This window comes from Myiozetetes cayanensis, unplaced genomic scaffold (assembly GCF_022539395.1).
Source record: "Myiozetetes cayanensis isolate MyiCay16 unplaced genomic scaffold, myiCay2020 scf5-8, whole genome shotgun sequence".
NCBI classification, from domain to species: domain Eukaryota; kingdom Metazoa; phylum Chordata; class Aves; order Passeriformes; family Tyrannidae; genus Myiozetetes; species Myiozetetes cayanensis.
Genome location: NW_026087742.1, coordinates 237,353 through 250,491, shown reverse-complemented (window position 1 = coordinate 250,491; position 13,139 = coordinate 237,353). Strand labels below are relative to the sequence as shown.

Sequence of the window (13,139 nt, the reverse complement as noted above, 5' to 3'; positions counted from 1 at the left end):
AGCGTGGCAGCCCAGCTCGTACTTGGCAGGGGACACATCGGGGTGGTCCTCGCCGAGCTCGTCGTCACTGAAGAGGCTGTCGAAGCGCAGGGACCGCGGTCGCCCCGTCCCAGGCTCAGCATCCTCCTGCAGGGACACACACAGGTGACACCTGGGGTCCCCACGGTGCCCCCCTGCATCATGAGGGATAGGCAGGGATGGCACATGGGGTTCCCTTGGTGCCCCCACTGCTCCATGAGGGTGCAGGGGGGACTAAGGGAGAGGGGACATGATGCCATGTCACCAGCACTGGCTGGCAGGTGCCCACAGTGGTGTGGTGCCCAGAAAGGGACATGCTGGGGCCCGCAGAGGGAGGGAAACGCAATCAGAGGAGGAGCTGAACACCGGGATGGTTATTTATAGCAGCTAAAAATGTCAGAGCTTATCAAGAAATCCGGCATCTCCCCCTCCTTGGCCACAGCGTTCCCAAGCAGAGGCAACTGGGGGGCTCCAGGTGCTCATGGGGCTCTGCAGCTGCTGAGATCCCTCAAATCCATCCATTCCCACCCCAGGGAGCATGGGGGGCAGATAGAAACTCCCACTCCAGGGCTTATATTCAGGATGCAATGCCAGAGATGTCCACTAGCATGCACTCTGGGCATGTGAGTGTGCCAGGGTGTTGCACTGCTGTGGGTGCTCCACAGAGAGCCCAGGGGACCCAGTGTGTGCTTCCTGGGGATGTTGGTGGGTGCTCCCCAGGAACCCTCGGGTTCTAGCACCACTGAAAGACAGGTGGGTACCTCCCAAGGACACTGAAAGACCCTGTGGGTGGTTCTTGGTGACTCTGGGGTTCCAGCCCCCATGGAAGACCTGGTGGGTACTCCCTGGGACGCTGGCATTTCAGCAGCACTGCAAGACCTGGTGGGTCTTTTCCTTCCCAAGGATCCTTGTGACCCTGGGGTTCCAGCAACCCCAGGAAACCCAGTGGGTGCTCTACAGGAACCCTTGGGGTTCCAGGCCACCTGTGAGAGCTGGTGGGCACTCAGCAAGGCACAACCCCCTCTCCAGGCACTGCCGACATGCTCCTCCTGCCCTAACCAGTATCTCTGCAGCATCCCAAGGCCAGCACCTCTCCTCGGGACAGTCACTGGCTCCCACCCACCTCCCAGCCCATGGTGGGACCAACCTTGGCCATCTCCCCCATGGGTCTGGCTAATTCCTCCTCCCAGGCTGAGTCCTCGTAGTCTGAGTCATCTGACAAAGGAAAGGGAAGATGCTGGGAATCAGCTGGGGTGGAGCAAGGGGTCTCATCCCCCCCTGCCGCCCCAGAGCTTGTGGAGAGGATGCTAGCATGGCTGGGCTGGCTTCTCCCTTGCTTTACCCTCGACAAACAAACCACCCCATTCCTGTGACAACGAGGGTTTTATTGAGGAGTTTGGGGAAGTGCTGGGAAAGGGCAAAGTCCCGCTAGTGCACCTCCCAGCACTGCTATGACCCTCCTGGCTTTGCTTGGGGGGGACTTGGTGCCACCAGCCCCAGCACCATGGCTTTGTTCAGGTTCTCATGTCTCTGCCTGGGAGCTTGCTGCTGAGGGGTCCCAGGGGCTTCTCCCACATCTTGTTTTCCAGGGTGGATTCCCCTCCCTCCTCCTCTGTTCCTTATCAGCTCATGAGGCTGTGCACCCACAGAAACGAGATCCCGGAGGAGGATGGGAGCGAGGAGATGGTTCCCCCTCACCCGGCATGCATGGCAACAGGAATCCTGGCCAAGATTGTAACCCCGCAGGGAACAAGTGGCCCCAGATAGCCTGGCCCTGGCAAACACCCTCTCCCAAATCCCACTGAGAACCTGGAGCAGATTCCTCCCAAAATCCCACCCCAGGTGATGCTATTTGGGCACTGGCAGCAGGCAAAGATGTTCCCAGGCTGCAGGAGGTTGAGGGGTGCAGGTAGATGCTTGCCTTGGCACCAGGGACCCCCTCTGCAGACTGCATCTCCAACCCCTCCAGGTATGGGGTGGGAGCAGCTTTCCTCCCTGCAACCCCACAACAAACAGATAAGCTCCTGTCCACGGCTTCTCCCAGCTTCTGAAACACACCCCAGCTCTCAGTTTAACCAGTGCCACTTCCTGGAGAGCTGCTGGCCCCGAGCAGGCACCCAGGGCCATGCAGAGCTCAGCCCTTCTTCTTTCCAGCAGAGCTACTCCAGCTGAATTATAGTCCAACCAGGGCTGCACCCCTCAGTGGGGGTCAGTATCACTCCCTGCAGCTGCCTGAGCTCCAGGGACTCCCCGAGGAGGGGGCTGAGGGATGCAAAGGCATGGTCCTGGGAACCCAGAACCAGGGACATGTGAGGGGGCCCACATTTCACCCCCTTGTTAGGTTCACTTTTCCTCCAAGAACAGTTACAGGGGCTTTCAGCACCCACAGACACATTTGCTCTCCCCTAAAGAGGCTGCACCCAAAGCCCCAGCCCAGATCTTGCAGCCCCTGAAACCCCCAGCCCAGATCTTGCAACCCTGACACCCCCAGTAGGCAAGGAAGGGGACAGACGAGAGAAGGATCCCAGCAAGGACAGAGGGACAAACTGGCAGGGGAGGAAGGCACAGCACCCACAGGTTGAATGCTGATCGATGGGTACCCAGATATCCCAAGAGAAGATCTGGCCCCCCTTGTACTCACCGAACTCAGGCACGAAGGGGAGGCTGGCCTTGGAGGGCAGTTCCGGTGGCAGCAGGACTGGTGGCTTCGTGCAGGGCAGGGGGGACAGGGGGACACTGGGTGTTCTGTCAGGGATGGGGACCTCCTCTTTGGCAGGGATGCTGCAGGAGAGAGGAGGAAGTGCTGCCTTATGCCAGCCCCTGCTCCACTTTCCAAACCCTGATACACCAGCAGCTGTCAAAGGGGGGTCCCAGAGTGCAAGAGGAATCCCCAAAGGGACCAAACCCCAGCAGACCCAAACCCACAAACCAATTCCTAAGAGACTCCACGGCAAAGCCTTCCCTGTGCTGGGGTTATACTGCTGCTTTTCTATCCTGGAACTGTTTTCCTAGCATCCAACCTCACTTCTCTGTGTCTGCTCCACAGCTCAGGATCCTTATCTGGCTCCAGGACACCCCAAGCCGCCTACAAGCCTTGAAGCCACATCCCAGAGCAGATTGTTTTCTCTCCTCCAGTCTAAACAATGGCGGAGCCGCTTCCTTGGCTGGTTTGCAGGTGGCCACAGGGTCCCCTGAGCAGGATGGGGGATGCTGGGGATGTTCCGTGCCACCAGGGTCCTCGCAGTGGGGTGGACACTGGAGATCGGGGGTGGCTGCTAGGGCAGCAAGAACCCCTGGAAATGGAGCTTCTCCATAGTCAGTGAGCCATCAGCACCCCGCATTTTCTGGAGATGGTGAACCCTGGTGCCTCCCAGCCCCATGGCTGGTGCTCAAGAGCTTTCCCCAAGCTTGGGGTTGAGCCAGAAAGGAAACCTCCCTGGCTGGAGCAGGAAGCAGGGGAGGACGGGAGTGCTGGCTCTCCCTGGGTCAGCCTGACCTCATTTCTCAGCAGTATTTCCATGGGAACCAGCCACAAACCATCCATACATTAGGGAATGCTGGCAGGGAAGGAGGGGAGTGTGGGCAGGGCAGTGTGGGCAGGGGAGCCCAATAGCATTGCTCCTAGCACTGCCAGGCAGAGGCTGCTGAGGCACCCGGGGGTGCGGGGACCCAGGGACATGGAGGTGGCAGTTCACAAGCCACAGCAGGCCCGGCAAGAGACTGACTGGGGTCTGCATCTGTGCAGCCCCTGCTCTAGGGTTGGGGGGCTGCAGCATGAGCCTCATGATCACCAGGGAGGCAAGCCCCAGGCCAGGAAAACCTCCACCTCCTGGTTGGGGACACCTCAGGAGGGTTTCTGGCCAAGCCCCACTCCTGCCACCCCAGGGACCCACAGGATGGGCACTCATAGAGCCCAGGCACAGATAACACCCCAGTGCCCCAAAACAGCCTCCCCACTGGTGTGCCCGCTCTCCATGTCATCTTCTGGTGCTGTAACATCCCTGGGCTCCATGACCCCCCATGGCTCCATGGGGCAATGTAGGTGCCCCGTCAGCCCCCGCACCCCCTGACCACCCATGCAGCCGTGCCCAAAGAATGTTCATCCTGCTCCAAGTAGGGTCTGGCCAGTGCCACATCTGCCATTAGAGAAGTGGCAAATGGTGCCTTATCTGCTGTCCCTTATCTGGGCCTCTCCTGCAAGGGAGGCAGCAGGGGGACTGCCCTCCCACAGGCAACACCACCTCAAAGCCAAACCTTAGCCCAGGCCACCACACCTGCCCAGACTGTCCAGCTCTCCAAGAAGGAGTCTTCTGTCATCACCTCCTTGGACATCATTCGCTGCCCTTCTAGAACCCCCTCAGGGTTCAACCTCCCCACCTCTCCAGCTGCTCAGGGAGCTGCTCTGAACCCTGAGCATGGAGAGCGGATGCCTTCACATCAACAGCCTGACCACACCACCTGGGTGCAGACATAAGCACCCACTGCTGCTGGGACCCCTCATGGGGTCTGTAGGTCTGAACCATCAGTAGCCAAAACTGAGGGGCTCACAGCCCCACTGCAGGCACAGGGAGGGGAGCATGGGAGAGAGGGGAGCTGGTGAGAGAGAGCTCCTGGTGTTGAACACGGTTGCTGGCATCACCCTGTGCGACGTGGCATTGCTACATCCTGCACCCAGCAGGGCTGGGATGTTCCCATTACCTCCTGGCACAGGGATGCTCAGGGGTGGCCCAGCATTTGGGGGGATGGTGAGACCTCGGAGGTGAACATAGCCTGGAGGAAACCACAGCATGTTCTGCGAGCAGCTGTGAGGAAGTGCCAGGGACCACGGTAGCACAGCCGGAAGCGAGGGGAGCTGGGGGGGTGGGTGGTGGTGTGACCCCAGAAATGCCCAGGTCTCATGCTCCGAGGAACCTCCCCTGTGGTACCTCCCACCTCCGCAGGGGGTTATGGTGAGGGACTCACCCCTGCTCAGAGACAGAGCTGCCAGGGCCAGACCCACACAGCTGCCTCACTGTCCACTGACAAAGGAGCCAGAGCCCTGCACCAGCCTCGATGCAGCAAGCATCACCCTGATGTGGGCAAGCACCAGCCCTACATGGGCAAGCATCCCCATTGCTGTTGGTCCCTGGGCAGCCCAGAGCACCCCTCCCAGCCTCTTGTGCTCACCGGCTGCAGGCACCCAGGGTATGTCCCCCCATGGGGGCAGGGGAAGGGTGTGGGGGCCAGCAGCAACACCCCAGGGCTGAGGAGCTCCCTCGGCCCCAGCACAGGGCACCGTAGCAAGGCACCCATCACCCCAGGGGACCCCAGGGAGGAGGTTCCCTGAGCTCTCAGCACGTGCTGCCCTGCACGCAGAGCAAGGAGCCAATGCCTGCCACAGGGTGACTCACACTCACACCCTCTTGAATGCACCCCCTTGTCCATGCCAGCTGTCCTGCACCACAGCACCTCCTCCAGCCATGGGCATGGCCAGGCACTGGCACTGGCCAAAGAGTCATAGAATCATGGAATGGCTTGGTTTGGAAGGGACCTTAAAGTTTGTCTCATGCCATGGGCTGACACACCTTCCACCAGAGCAGGTTGCTCTAAGCCCTGTCCAGCCTGGCCTTGAACTCTTCCAGGGATGGGACAGTCACAGATTCTCTGGGCAACCTGTGCCAGTGTCTCACCACCCTCAGAGGGAAGAATTTCTTAGGAGATAATAGCTCTTTATTTTTTAAATGTTCCCAAAAGAGGAACCCACCTATAACCAATATATTGCTGGTCATACAATTAAAGCGACTTTTGAGATAAGAATTTTGGGGTTCAACTTTTTAGTTTTGATCTCCCCAGTATATACATATAATACACATATAAAGCATATATGGATGCACAGATATTCTCCTGTGTATATTCACTAGACCATCAAGGTGTGTTTATGTATATACATGTGAGATACGCAGATATCATACATATATACACAACTCTACACATATACATATCCCCTTCTGCCACTACCAAGCACCAGCACATACGTGTAATCTGTATGTTACATGTGCATCAGGGCACAGCGAGTGCCAGGGCCCTATGGCCGACCCCTGCCCCGCACTGGCACAGCCCCCAGGGCTCCCCCATGGTGACCCCAGGCCACTGGAGCACCCCTCTCTCCCGGGGGTGCTGTTCAACCACTGGCACACGGCAAGGCCACAGCCCCACCCCTCCCGAGTCCCGTGGTCCTGCACGTAGCTCCCAAGGGTCCCAGATGCCCCAGGGCAGCTCCAGGGGGCAATGCCAGCCCCAGAACTCTAACGCACAGCCTTTCAGGGCGCTGTGCCGGGGTGGGCTGCGCCGGCTCTGGGGCAGAGCCCCTGTCACCCGGGGCTGCGGGGACTGGGGTGCCAACAACGCCTGTGGGCGCACAGGCCAGGGCAGGGAACACCCACTGGAGCCGGCGGAGCGAGACTCGCAGCCGGCAGCAGCGGCAGCCCTGGCTCCCATCCCGAACCCCCCAGGCCCGGCCCCCGCTGCCTGCCCCGCCTGGCACCGTGCCAGCGGTGACCCCCCTACCTGGGCAGGCGTCAGGGACCACGCAGGGCCGGTCGGCAGCACGGGCAGGGCTCGGGGAGGCCGGTGGGAAGCGGAGTTTTTCACCCCGGCACTTCCTGCGCTGCAGCAAAACTTCCTGAGGTGGCTGAAGCGGCAGCATGGCCGGCGCCGAGCCCACGGCACTGCCAGTGCCAAAACACCGCCATGGCTGGCACCAAACCCCCCGCAGGGCTGGCACCAAACCAGCATAGCAACCACCAAACCCACCGCAGGGCCAGCACCAAACTGGCACGGCCAGCACCAAATCGGCACAGCTGGCACCAAACCGGCAGCCTAGCCATGCCCTGGCAGGCTCCTCGCCAAAACAGGATGAAGACTGGCCCCAGGGGATTTTGGGGACCACCTCAGTGCAGAAACGCAGTGGTAGGGCCAGTCCCTGCAGTGCCAGGAGGGACACTGTTGATCCAGAGCCCAAGGAGACCCAGGGTGGGTGCTGCCCACACCATGGGGTGCCAGACTCCCGACATCAGCTGCCTGAGCCCCCTCCCCGGCTCAGCATCCCAGCCTGCTCACTGCTGCATCAGCGCCAGGTAGGGGGCAAAGCACAGGCATGGGGGTCACCTCCATCTCCCTCACCCCAAAAAGCCCACGGAGCACAGGGACAGGAAGCTGGGAGGGGCAGTCCAGCCACCAGCCCCCCCATTCTCACCCTGATTACACAGGGTGTCCCATCCAGCATCATCACCCAGGACTAACCCCACCTCACCCCTAGGTGCAGGCTCTGCCTCCCTTTGGGGACCAACTGGACACCTCAGCTTCAGCAACATATCCCTTGGAGGGCTGGGGGGTCCAGAGGAGGTTGGGTGGGGGCTGCCTGGGGCGGGGGGGGCACACAGCCTTGCTAATGTTCCCCCACCTCACGGCAGGCAGGTGCTGGCACCCAGGATCTCCAAACTCCGCTCCCAGACCTCACTTCACACCTGCCTGTGGCTCTGCAGCACTTGGAAGCACTGGGGAGATGGGACATCAAGGGGGGGCTGCAAGCACTGCTGTCCCCAAACTCCAGCCTGCCCCCGGCTCCCTCCATCTTTCCCCGTGCTGCTGTTCACTGCCTTCCACCCACCAGTGTGATGAGTTCATCAGGCCTCAGCACTGCCTATGCTGCAGGCAATGCAAGGCAGGGCTCTGCATTGTTGGGGGGAGCTGAACCCCAGCCGGAGCCAGGCTGGAGTGACCAGGGTGATCAGGGTGGCCACATCTAGCTGCAGCCAAAATAAATATCTTAGCCCCCCTGTGCTGGTAACCCCAGGAAATGTGGGGTCTGGGATGGGGGTACACCCAGGGGATGTGCTGGGATAGAAGGGAGGGTTGGTACCCCCTCAGGACGGGTTGGGGCTGGGTGGGGGTTAGGGATACCCCCAGGGGGATGTGCTGGGAAGGTATGGGTACCCCAGGCCACCCACGTCATGATGATGTGCACCCACCTGAGGGTTCCACCCACATCACAGCACCCCCCACAGGGACCCCACTCCTTGGGGCATCCCCAGGCCCACCCCCCTGCCACCCCCTTACCTCCTCTGGGACACGGCCCTAGGGGGGAGCACAGGGGGGCGGTCAGGCAGTGGGGGGCCTTTCAGGGATTGGCACTTGGCTTCCAGTTGGTGTCGCTTGGCTGGCAGCGGTGGCAGTGGGGGTCTGGCCCTGCTTTCGGCAGTGGGTTTCTCCACAAGGGCCGGTGGCGAGGGGTCCTCCGGGGCTGGGAGGTGGCTGCGGGGCGCGGACAGAGGCTCAGGGCCGCCCCCCGATAGCGATGGGGAGAATTTGAGGGGGGGGCGGCAGCCCACCCTGGGTGGGATGGGCGGGGGCAGCTGGGCAAAGCTCGCAGCCCGCTCCGGCTCCAACAGTGGGGTTCCAGCGGGCACAGGCAGGGACCGGGACTCCGGCTGCTCCGGCCCTGTGGCAGTGCTCAGGCGGAAGATGTGGCGTTTCATGGGGACGGGTTTAGTGGTGGGGGCCAGGTGGGTCCCGGCGGGCAGCGGGGCCTCGGCGAAGGCTTTCTGCAGCCCCAGGAGGATGCGGCGGCGGTGGCCGGGCAGCAGCACCCCGAGGCGGGTGAGCCCTTCATCTGTCAGTGCCCGGCAGTCCCACACTGACCACAGGTTGCTTTGCTGGAAGCTCTCCACATACTGGTCGAGGTGGAGGGCCGCCAGCCAGGCAGCCACTGGCAGAGATCCCTCCTCCTCCATGGCAGAGGACTGGCCACGGAGACCCTGTGCCACTCAGTACATCTCCTGTGCCCGGCGAGGCTCAGGATGGCATCAGGACCTGGGGATGGAGAAAATGGGGTCAGGGTCAGTCCCAAAACATGCTCCAGCTGAAGCCAGGGGTCCCCAAACCAACATTCCCAGTGAAACCACCTGGTTTTCCTAGGGTCTCCAACCCCCCTGTGCCCCAAGGATCACCCAATCCTGAACTGAGGGGCTGCAGGGGTGTGGGAACATTGGACAGTTCCTGTTTAGGTGTCAAAACATAGAGGCCATCTCCACTGAGCCCCACAGGTGATGGCACCACAGGGCCCCAGCATGCTCCTGAGGAGTGACATGTGGGCTGGGAGACAGAGCAGTGTGTGGGAGGGTCCCACACTGGCCATGAAGCCCCCCCAGCCAGACAGGGGCTTGCTTGGTCTCTGCCCTGATGGCAGAGCCCTCATGCTATGCTGTAGCTGCCAGTGGGGCCGATCCTTTTATCCCAACCAGCAGTGGGTGGGATACCCTGCCCTTCCCACTCACCGGTATCACAGCCCCGGCAGTGCCTGGCTCCAGGAGGGAGGCGGACTCCAGCCGTGCCGGCACATGCAGTGCAGCCAGTGACTCCAGCACTATCTTATTTTGGGTTGGCTGGAGGCTTTTTTAGACATGCTAAGAAGGAGCTGGAGGATTTCCTGAGCCGTAAATAGGCCAGTCTGATTTGCTGTCAGAGTCACATTTTCTGTGACTCAGGCAGGTCCCAGCCCCCGGCAGCACTTGTGGTTTTGGTGCAAAGTGTGCAGCCAAGCCAAGCTCATCCTTGACCCGGCACTAACCAGACACCAATGAGCCTGTGGCGCCGTGGGGTCCCCACAGCCAGTGACCTCCACACCGCCAGACATTGGCATCCCAGTGCCGCTGGGATCCAGCCACAGTGCCACTTCCCTGGCACCTTCCACCACAGTTTGGCTCTGCTTCAGGCTGCAAAAGGTCCTGTGCAAGGGCCAAGTGTCCAAGGAAGGAGCAACAGGGACCCCAGGGCTGGCTGACCCCTGGGGCTCCTCACTGGCAGCACCAGAGAAACCAGCAGCATCCAGGACCTTCCCACTGGTCCCCGCAATCCCCACCAACAGCACAAAAGTCCCTGAATCAGAATAAAATTCCCTCTCCCACCTCCACACCTAAAAACCCCTCATCTATTATTGAAAATGGGTGAGTGATGGTGCTGGGTGACACTGCTGCCACCAGATTCCAGTGACAGCAGCACGGGCAGGCTCAACCCCAGGCGGGCACTGCAGTGCTGACGCAAAACACCATGGAGAAGCATAGGGAAGCGCAGTGACAGCAGTATGGCACTCCCACACATGTCCCCTCCTGGCCAGAGCCGAGGAGTCACACTGACCAGTGTCACCTGTTGACACGGGTGCCAGCATTCCTGGCCCTGTGCCAGGACATCCACACAGTGGTTGGACGGACACATCAGGAAGGGACAGCTGCACCAGCCCTCACCACCAGCACCCTCTCAGCACCATCCATGCTGGCTGAGGGCCCTCCTTGCTGCTCACCAGGGATGGGGACAAAATTCCTCTGAGGGCCCGGCAGGGTCCCTGGTGCGCTGGGCTGGCAGCTCGATGTCACGCTCCTGCCCTTCGCCCTCACCAAGTAAATCATTCATCAGGCCCTCACTGGGTTCCCTCCTCCAGTCATTAATCATTTAATCTCTGTCCTAAATGAGACGAGGATATTCCAGAAGAAAAATCAACCCAGGGAGACAACTGTAACCCAGCTGGCTGCTGGGGATTAGGGAGTCACCCTGGCCAGGGCCCCTGCCGAGCCCAAATCCTAACTGTGCTGACCCACCGCATTCCTCCCTGGGATTAGGCAAAACCACAGGGGCTGTTTTGTAAGAGACTTAAAGGCTGCACAAGTGGCATGACAAGGGGACGGTGAGAGCTACCACCACCCTGGCATTGTGGTACCAGCACTCCAGATGGGCCACGATGCCAAAAAACACTAGGGCTAGACCCCCTAGCCCCATCTCAAACCCACACATCCCTTGCTTTCCCAGTGCTGGGGATGAAGGATCTGGGGGGGGCCTGGAGCTGGTCTCCACTCTCTGGACTGAGGGGCTCAGTGAGCCCCTCTGCCCCAAAACTTTGGTGCTGGGGCTGCTTTTTGGAGGGCACTGCCAGCCTCCCCAGCCCACCTCAGATGCCCTCAGCTCAACAGAGGGCTTGGAATTTGCCTCTTGCCCCCGCAGAGCTGAGGATCCCAGCACAGGCAGGAGCCCCCTGTTCCGCAGGAGACATACCCACCACATCCCACTGCTGTGCTGCTCTCAAGGTGGTGGGCTTCCCAACCCACAAGTGGGGCACTAATGAGGGCTAAGCTCCTTAGATTAATGAGCTGTGTACCTCACGGGGTGGCAGGTGAGCACGCTCCTTCACTGGCTCCAGTGAAGCCATGAGCACTGCAGGGGGGACCGCAGGCAGTGCCTGCACACCCAGGTGATTAGCATTACCTCTAGGTAATGCTAGGTGCTAGGGATCAAGCAGTTTGACCAGGGCCATCGGTATTTCATCGGCACAGCTGCACCAAGCAGCTCCAGCAACAGCACCCGAGCACCAGGTTTGTCCACAGCTCTTCCCGGCCTTTGCCTTCACAGGATGGTGGCCAGGAAAATCCACCATAGGAATCTGTCAGGCACCCAGCACCCTCTTGATGGATCTAGTTCCCATGGCATTTCCTCCTCCAATGCAGGCAAACTCTGCCTGCACCCCATGTTCCCCTTGCCCAGCCCCGTGCGCTTGTTAATCAAGGAGAGCTAATTACCGGCACATGGTCCCTTGGCTCAGCAGGAGGAGGTGGCCGGTGTGCCTGTGGTCCGGCTGCCGCAGCAGAGGTTTGCTGAGGAGTCTCTTCCCACCCCAGGACTTCCTCAAACGCCACCTCAGCGATGGGAACTTTCCGGAAAGCCGAGCGGGGTTCTGAGCTGGGACGTGGTGCAATAACCGCCCTTGGCCCCTGCAGAACTTCAGGGACTCAGCCCAGCAATGCACTGACCACAGCCACTGCCGACCACAGCAACTATCGGGGACAAGGAGGCCAGACCCGGGGCCTGTTTGAGCCCCAGGTGACCACAGGATGGGGCAGGGCCTTTGGCCAGAGAGGAAGGAAGAACTGGGCAGGGTGGTCCCCATGAAGTGAGGGCTCCCCAGCACCGCAGCAGGGACCAGGCACCGAGGGCAAGTGTGTCCCGGGGCAGCAGCCAAGCCCTGGCCACCAGACAGAAAGGGACAAGTGGGTGGGTGGCTGCTGTGTCCCCACCACCCCAGGACCCCTGTGGATCCCCAGGGAGGGCACTGAGCTGTCACCCACGCATGTCCTGGTAGGCAAAGGGGACAAAGCCGGGTGGTGGAGAAACCTGTGAGAACAGGGACAGCCACCGGTGGGAAGGGGGTTCCCTCAGCCATCCTGCTCCAGCAGCATTGGGCAACCAGCCTCACACCACAGCAACTTTTACCCTTCTCTGCCAAAATTAAGGAGAGATCCTTAGCCAGGGACCGTGGCCAGCCAGGATGGGGCCAATGTCCCCAGTGTCCCTGCTGGATCTGGTGGATGAACCTGATGTCCCCAGTGTCCCCACAGGACCCAGGACACAGACCCACTGGGGATACCGCAGACACTGCCGTGCTTGGCTGGGAATCGAAAGCACTGCATCCTCACCCTGAAACTGCCCAAACAGAATCCTCAGCACTCAGCAAACACCCAAAAGCAGAAGAAGGGTCCTGGGACAGCACTCAGCACTCCCAGACCCCCTCCCACCCAAACCCCTCCCCACTTCACCTCAGTGGGTGCCCATCTGTGTGGCAGTGCCCACGGTTTCACTTGGGAAGGTGAAGTTTTTTAATTTTCAAGATCTTCTCAGCCCAAAAAATGCAAATTGCATTCAAACCTCCCAAGGAGCAGTTCAGGGATCGAGTTCAGGCTTGCAGGGGCACAATCCAGCGGTGTAAGAGATTCTCCAGAGCCTCCTCCCACTGTCAGGTGTTCCCATCTCCAGGTGGTTCATGTGGAGCAGCCTGAGTGCTCCTACACACACCAACTGTGCCTAGGGGCACCAGGGTCCGCCCCAACGTGGGAACTGCCCTGAGATGCCTGTGCCTGGAGATGGGGAGGAGTGCAAAGAGGTGGAAGGTGGGGGATGAGGAGGGGGGAGAGGAGTCAGGGACAAGGGGGCAGGAAAACTGGGGGTTCCTCATTTCCCCAAGGTCCCACCTGCATTCCCCTTCTCCCCTGGAAGTAAAACCTGGAAAGGTGAAACACGTCCTGGGCTGTGGCACCAACAAA

The 13,139-nt window shown here is 60.5% G+C and overlaps 1 protein-coding gene across 1 annotated transcript in view; it reads right to left on the bottom strand.

Moving 5' to 3' along the window:
• ARAP1 (ArfGAP with RhoGAP domain, ankyrin repeat and PH domain 1) overlaps nucleotides 1–13,139 on the bottom strand; it is a 35,718-nt gene that overhangs the window by 19,031 nt on the left and 3,548 nt on the right. The window contains 4 exon segments of the mRNA XM_050333000.1: nucleotides 23–126; nucleotides 1,166–1,233; nucleotides 2,660–2,799; nucleotides 8,116–8,868. Of these exon segments, the coding sequence (XP_050188957.1) occupies nucleotides 23–126; nucleotides 1,166–1,233; nucleotides 2,660–2,799; nucleotides 8,116–8,789 (986 nt within the window). The 5' untranslated portion in view covers nucleotides 8,790–8,868.